The sequence below is a fragment of the Artemia sp. Qi Xiang Cuo genome, chromosome 15, assembly GCF_049724085.1.
Source record: "Artemia sp. Qi Xiang Cuo chromosome 15, ASM4972408v1, whole genome shotgun sequence".
Taxonomy (NCBI): Eukaryota; Metazoa; Arthropoda; class Branchiopoda; order Anostraca; family Artemiidae; genus Artemia; species Artemia sp. Qi Xiang Cuo.
Genome location: NC_142808.1, coordinates 1012599 through 1020830, shown reverse-complemented (window position 1 = coordinate 1020830; position 8232 = coordinate 1012599). Strand labels below are relative to the sequence as shown.

Here is an 8232-nt window from a genome sequence, read left to right as displayed (position 1 = left end):
ATACGAATAGATAACTCGATTATTCACTTTTCTTGGTGATATTCATCGAGTCGTTTCTTGGTGAGAACCAAAAATGTGTGACCTCTTCAAGTGTCCAAAGCCATCCCACCAGCGGGTGACTTCGGACACATATGGGGCATTTCTGGACATTCATTAGTTAATGCTTGTAATTTTTGATTCAGCTATTATTAACATTTAATTCAGATAATATACAAGTTAAATGTTACATTAAATTTATTTTATGGGAAATTGGGCAAAATCACAGCCAAATACAAGAGCTTTGGCTGTTTTCCCAGTTCCTCCTACTGATACCGGTGCAGGAAGGTTCATAATAATGTCTTGAAAGTCAGTTTCTGCACAATCTCGACATTCAGAGAAGATGAACTTCCTACCAGACTTGCGCAGGCAGTTTATTTTTGCTACTCTGCCACTTATTTCTTCAATTTCACCAACATAGTAAACAGCAGAGTTTTGCTTCTTTCCAACCATAACCTCACAAGCACAAAATTTCCACAAGATAATTCTTCATCTGTCTCAAACTCACTAATAATTCCACAATGTAAAGACTCGTCATTGAGCTGTATATCTATGTCTGAAATGCTGTCTCTAGTTTTGTCAGCAATGAGTGAAACCTTTGACTTTTTTAGTGACTTTTTCTTTTTCTTAGCAAGACTTAGCTCCGTCTCTGCTTCTAGTGCTCTTTTTTCTGGCGTTTCTGTCAGAATTCTACTTTTGCCTTTTCTACGGTTTTTGCGCGGACCCACTTGCATTTTTGCCTGTGGATTTGGTCTGATGCTTTAAGGAGTTACTGCCGTAGGCAGGTTTGACTGCTGTTGAACCAACAGCAGTCAAACAATTGGATGTAAAGGCCAAATTACTGCCTTCTCAAAACCAGCTGTGATGTTTTGAGTATTAAGCTTTTCCATAATGGGATACTTGCAAACTTTTGCTATTTCTTGTATTAAATTTCTCTGGCCTGGGTTCAATTGCAGCCTATTGTCACACGACTCCCTGATTGCATGTTTCAATGGTGCATACACTGAAACATCAAGGGGTTGGAGACGATGGGAGCAATGGGGCGGATAGGTTAGGAGACGGAAGCCGTTATCTTTACACAAGGAAACTACTTCTACTGAGATATGGGTTTCATGATTGTCAAATAAGAGTAAAACAGGGTCTTTTTTCTGGGATTGACCTCTTTTAGAAAGTGCTCCATGGAACAAAGGAAATTGTTCAAAGTCATCCATCCACTGCAATGGGCTAAGCTAATGCATCCTGGTGGTACATCTCAATACATCCTCTCTAGAGCTTTGACCCTTGGAAAAACAAACACTGGTGGAATTGTCTGACCAATTGCAGATACAAAGCATAGCATTGTGGTATTTTCCCCTCTTTCTGCTGACAAAGTCTGTGCTACCTGTTTTGCTCCCTTTTTAGCAATCGCCTTTAGGGCCTGAACAACTGTGAGTAATCCTGTTTCATCGTAGTTCCAAATTTGACCATGAAGAAAATTAAACTTGCAATGTAACTCCTGAAGATTTCTAAAGAAGGCACCAATTACAACGGCATTAAAGCAGGCAGCACGAGCCTGGCTTGTATTTTCGGGTTTTCTGATGGACAAACTGGCGTTCCGCTTGATGAAACTTCTTAGCCAATCCACTCCTGCTCTCTCATTCAGTTTCCAGCTTGATGGGAATTTTATCTTCAACGTTATTGCCTATTGGTAGGCTAACTTTCTTGTTGCATAGGGAGTCGGACCATGGTTCAGCAGGGAATATTTTTGAGTTATGCAGCAAGCTCTTTCTCTTCTTTTGGAGTAAAAACAAACTTAGTGCTCTCCTGAACAATGTCATTGTCAAAATTGCTACCACTAGCACCACTCTGCTCAACATGCTGCATTTTTGCCTTGTATCGTTTCACTGCATCCACAAGGGTACTCTTCTTCAGGGAAAATTCTTCTGCGGTTGCTCGGAAAGACAACTTCCCATGTATAAATTGAATAACAGCACGCCTGACTAATTCTGGATCAGGAAGACCACTCCCCTTTCGAATGTAGTTGCAAACGATCTATAAAAGAAAATTATAATCGTCAGAATCTAAAGAGAACAACATGGACATTAAAACAGTTCTACGCCAGGCTTTGAGGTGTGCTTTGAGGCATAGAATGGAAAGATGCCTGCAGGCAGTGTAATGTTTAGTTTAACATTATAATACAAAACATTAAACAAAAAAACTTTAAAGAAACACATCAAACATTTGCTTATGTTCATTTTTCTTACGTTTCTACTAGTCAAACAAACATTTCGGGGGTTTTCATACCCTCTACCCCCCTGGATACAGCCTTAGACTCTACTGTTTATCTTTCTGATATAAGTAGGCATTGAATAAAGGTTTATTGTTCAACATATTAGTAAATCACTTAATAATAAGTATTATTTTTAAATATGACGAGTGAAAATGAATTGAACTGATCTACATAGCTGTGAAGGTGGACTGTAAATCTAAGCTTATATATATGTCACATGACTCCTTTTGAATTATCACTGTCTAATTATAAATTCAAATCACATATATTATAAAACTAAAAATTATAATATATAAAACAATAATCTATTGAATGTATACAATTCAGAGTATATATTTTAAACAAGGAGGGGGGGGGTAAGGTTTATTGGTACACCAGTTAAAAAGTATTGTATAATATTCTATTAATATTAGATTTAATATTTTTGCCATAAAAAGTGACATGACAAGACTATTTTAAACGTATAGACAGTCAAAAGTACACCTTAATTTTGGATAGAAATTAAAGGTTAAGCTTAGCCAAATCATAGAAAATGCTGTCCAATCTTGAACACAGGATCTTAAAGTTGGAGCAAAGTATCTAAATCATAGGCAGACTTAATTTTGGACAACTTTGATTCAAGACAAAGTTTATTACACAGAGTAGTTGTGTTTAAATAGGCTAGGCTGTAAGGCAAGGGTTAACTTTTGTCTAAGTGTAAATGTTGAAAACAAAGTTTGATAGTCAAAATAAATTACTTCAGTTTCTCTATAACACAACAGGAACACGATCAATTTTACCAATATTCTGCTTCAAGCTACATATAGTTCCATTTTCCAACTTACAAAAGACTTCCGTCAGTACAGGGCGAAACCGGAAACCACGAAAAGTGTCCGGAATCGCCCCCAAAAAAGTGTCCGGAGTTACCCTGTGTTGACGCCATTTTGAAATATTTTTTTCGTAGATAACGGTCTGATATTTACTGATGAAAATTACCATGCAAATAGCAGGGGTATACCTTGTCTGATCGTTCTAACTCACAGCTCAAAAGCTGCAATAGCATAGAAATATTTGACAAAGACTACAGGTGTCAGGATTTCCAGCAAGCATAAAAAAACTTCCTTACCTCTTTTTTTGGTTGTCTCTTCTATCGAAAATTTAAAACTTGCACCATATGTGTACATGTAGCATATCTAGTGGTAATCTTTTGAATGGATTAGCTCAAAAACTTTAGACGACTCGTCAAACGTACGGAGTCGCCCCTGTGCGGTCTCGCCCCTCTCTCCTATATGCCCCCAGCGCATAACTTACAACGCCTGCCCCCGGGTCCTTGGCGGTTGTGTTGACACCGGAATTTTTGTTATGTGACCATTGAACTATTTTCAACAAAATGGCTATCTCTAAATTTTGATCGGATGCATTTGGGAAAATGGGCGTGGGGGAGGAGGCTGGTTACCCTCGAATATCATTTGACTCTTAAAAATTGAACTAGAACTTTCAGTATCCGATAAAATGAGCCCTCTCTGAAGTTTATACGAGCATTCCTTTCATAAGAACCATATATGCCCCCAGGGCGTAACTTACAACGCCTGTCCTCGGGCCCTGGGGGGTTTTGTAGACACCTGAGTTTTTTTTATCTGACTTTTGAACAATTTTTAACAAAATGGCTATCTCAAAATTTTCATCGGATACATTTGGAAAAAAGGGGTTGGGGGGGAGACTAGTTGCCCTCCAATCTCTTTTGACTCTCAAAAACTGAACTAGAACTTTCAATGTACAATCAAATGAGCCATCTCTGAAGTTTTTACGAGCATCCCTTCCATAAGAACCATATGTACTGCCCTCGGGCCCTGGGGGCTGGAGTTTTCGTTCTATGGTCTTCGAACTATTTTTTAAAAAATGCCTATCTCAAAGTTCTTATCAGATGGGTTTGAGGGAAAAAAGCGTGGAGGGGGGGGGGCTAGGTGCCCTCCGATCTCTTTAAGGTTTTTATGGAAGGGATGGTTGTTTAACTTCAGAAGAGGCTCAGTCTTTCTACCTGAAAAAGACTATGTAAATAGAAAACGAACAGAAATTAATCAAAAAACCTTTATGCAAAAAATAAGTTTTCCAAAAAAAGTAAAGAACTCCATTAAACCAAAAATGAAAAAAAATCAAATCAAATAATCTACCAAGCCTACAACTACCACAAATCAGTATCAACAAATAAATGAAACTCAAAACAAACAGAAATTAAAATAAGTCAAACTCAAAACGCGCAGAAATGAATCTGAGTAGGGTTCTAAACCCTATGCTTTTTAAAAGCCAGAATATAATTTGTACTTTACTGAAATTTTTTTTTTAATGTTTTAAGTTTTCGAACTTTAAGAAATAAACATTTAATTACGATTTTAAAGAATAAATATCGGCTTACGTATATTAAATTTTTTTCAGTAAATTCATTTGAATTTTTTCATAATCTCTCAACCTCACAACCTCTTCAACCTCTCTCATCCTCTCCAATCTCTCAACTCTCAGTCTGTACAATCTCTCAACCTCACAACCTCTACAATCACAACCTTTAAGGATTTTCTTATCGATGCACACATAACATATATTTTTTTAAATACATTGAAGTACTTAGTATAATTAGAAAAAGAAAATATCACCATTTAAAATTCCTGAAAACTAAGTTCCTAGTAGTATTTGCCACCCTAAGGAAATTTCATGGCGGGGTGATGATGACCTGCGTGCCTTTTCCACCTCTGTACTGGTAGATAAGGGAATGTAACATATTAGCTGTATAGAGAAACATTCTAATTAATTCCTATTCCCCCCTTCCTCTTTCAAAGTTTATCTGAAGCCTCGTGAAGAGTAAGCAGTTTGTCCATCAAAATGTACTTTTGTAGGAATCTACCCTACCCCCGTCCAAATAATGACTTACCCCCAACCCCCCCCCTCTCATTATAGCTGATACGCAATTACAGATAACCAAACATAGCCTAATTTCATTACAAATAAAGGGAATCAACTTGGTTGAATCCAGCACTACCGCCTTGTGGCATTACTTCTTTTGTAACTTGTAAGCCTAAAATATAGTTATTGATACTTTTAAATCAATTAGTTTCTCAGGATTTTAAATTGATTGCAAATTCTTCCTCTTCGGGTAAATTCGTAGTTTCGTGCCCTAAACCGCCTAAACTGTCACCCAATCACCGCCGCTATTTTGGCCTCTGCCCCCCCCCCCCCTGGCAAATTTTCTGCCTTGCCCTTGATAAAGGGTAAAACTGGGGGTGGGGGGGCGATATCAACCCAGAAGGGAATCTTATTAGACAATTCGAAGTTTTTGTACCAAACAGAGCTCAAAATCTTGAGTCTATAGAATCTATAGTCTATGAGTTTAGTGCGACAAGCTTGTTAAAGCTTACTGTATCTTTGTATTAATAAATAAATAAATAAATAATTGCAATTCACTTACTTTCCTTTTCCTTAAATAGCTTTCAATTTCATTAATATACAACGAAAATAACTTTGGTGACAAACTACAACCTTGTTTTCCCCCTAACCTGCTAAATATTTCCCTTGATGTTTCCTTACCAACCCACACTACAGACTTTACCATCAAATACATTTGTATTAAAATTTGCACAAACTGATGTGGTAATCCTAAATTAATCAAACAATGCATAAGAATTCCCCTATTTACACTATTGAAAACACCTTTTAAGTAAAAAAGGCCACAGGCAAATTTATCATCTTTTTTCCTGGTATATTTCCTAATTGGACTGGTTAAAATAGAAATTTTATCTATAGTTCTATAATTTTCACAAAATCCTGCTTGTATTTCAATACCTTTCTTCATTTTTTTTTTAGCCCCTTATCTATTCCCCAACACTTGCAAAAATCTTGCTTAGACCATTGCCCAAACTGATCATATGGTAATTCCTGAGATCCATACTATCCCCTTTTTATGTAATGGTATGGTGACAGATGTGTTCCATTGCTCTGGCCATTGGGGGTTGTTGATAATTGACAAAAATTTTATAGCAATGATTTGGATGACCCCTACTTTTGCCTATTTTGATACTTGCATTGGGAGTCCATATAAACCAGGAGCTGAATTACTCTTCATTTTTTTTTCATTGTCTGAACTATTCCATCCTTGGTGACAGATTTTAGCAATTTTTAGTCCTCTTCCTTCATCAGTCTTTCTATAATTCTTCCTCACACATGTCCCTACTCATTAAATCTCCATTGTATGTGTAGCTCCTGATTTATTCTAATTCCTTATTTTCTAAGTAGTCTGGCCATCTTGTTGCCTTGATTGCATTCTTTTTTTTGTTTGTATTCCCAGTTGATTCTTTAACAAGCTGCCAAAACTTTTTTGGTTTATTCTTTCTAAAGACTAACCTTAGCCTTTCAGTCTCAAACTTCCCTTTTCTACCTTTTTAATATTCCTTTCTTTCCCTCTTGTAATTCTGACACTGTTGTTGAAAATCCTCTCCTTCATTTAATTTCAATACCTTCAGTGCCTCCCAAAGTTCCTCCCTTGTATTCCTACACTCCTCATCATAGAATGTTATAATAGCCTGGTTTCCTCTATTTCTGCATATTTTCTCTCCTGCACTGTAAACTACCCTACCCAAAATTTCTAGTGCTGAATCAACATTCCCTTCTTGGGCTAATTCTAGACTTCTATCCAGTAAATCCTGATTGCTTAATTCTGTCAATAATTCTTCAAAATTATTTTTATCATCTTCCTCTACTCTTAGTCTGTTATGAATTCCACCCCCTGGATGAGATCTACTTTTACTTCTATGCTGCTTAATTGTTGAGGCTGCTTCTACAACCTTTAACGTTGCACTGATAGGAAAGTGATCAGATCCTATGAACATTAATGCACCAAAATCTACCCCCCTTTCACTCAAAGACAGACTAGTTAAAATGTAATCAATTATGTTTGGAGAATGCCCTGACAAACAAGTAAACTCCCCCAGATTCTTATCATTTCCAAATCTACCATTTAATATCATTAAATTTTCATACCCATAAAATTCTAATAACTTTTTACCCTAGTTATTTCTATGATGGGTGTGGTCCATACTTGTCCTCTGTGTGAGAGTCATAACAATATCTTCTAAATTAACAGTGGATATATCATCATGAACAGAACCCAAAACCGGTAAAATTGCTACACATGCTCCTGTAAAAGCATTAAAGTCTCCCAGAAAACAAAAACTATGATTCGAGAAATTACTTAAAAACTTAAGTTTTTCGTATTCTAAAATTAACCATGTATCCTCTTCTGAAAAAGAGCTTGTTTCTGGGGGAATATAAACAGCACAAAAATAACTGGGATGCAAGCAAAACACACTCTAAGCCAAACCAAGTTATAAGATTTACTTTTCAACCTATACATACTTGTAGTCCCACTAAAATTCATGGAAACTAACTTTGCTACACTGCCATAGCTTCTTCCATTTTGATTGGTTTCTATGCACTCTGTAATGCTTGTATTCCTTAAACACTTTTGGTTCTTTTAGCCATGTTTCAACTAAGCTTGCCAAATCAATATTTCCCTTTTGTTTCTCTAATAAATGTTCCCATTTTTTACTGCTTACCCCTAGGATGTTTCAATGCATTATTTTGAAGTTTGTTTTATATCCATGACCAAACTTATCCTATGTATCTACTGCCAAATAACTGTCCGAATCTTAGCCCCCAGTTTGCACTTTTGTCCCTGAACCAGTTGGTTGATTGGGTTGCATATAATTGTTATGTTCTCATTTTAATCCTTTTTTGTAATTTTAGTCACTTCTTCCACCTCATATACATAGAGTTTCACTTGCAATTTTTTTGTGAGGTATCAGCATGTCCAAAATCCGATGTATTAAGCTGGGGGTATTGATCTTGTTACCCAAATACCTACTGGCTTGATGCCATTTTCAATTAAAATTTTCTTCCTCATT

The 8232-nt window shown here is 36.5% G+C and overlaps 1 protein-coding gene across 1 annotated transcript; it reads right to left on the bottom strand.

Annotated features, from left to right (window-relative positions):
- Positions 1-848: 848 nt before the first annotated feature.
- On the bottom strand, positions 849-1247 carry LOC148943205 (uncharacterized). The gene has a single exon (XM_089101764.1). The coding sequence runs from the start codon at positions 1245-1247 to the stop codon at positions 849-851; it is 399 nt and encodes a 132-aa protein (XP_088957890.1).
- Positions 1248-8232: the final 6985 nt, after the last annotated feature.

Bases quoted from the DNA above. Each gene is read 5' to 3' on its own strand.
- LOC148943205 (XM_089101764.1), bottom strand. From the start codon at position 1,247: ATGGATGACTTTGAACAATTTCCTTTGTTCCATGGAGCACTTTCTAAA.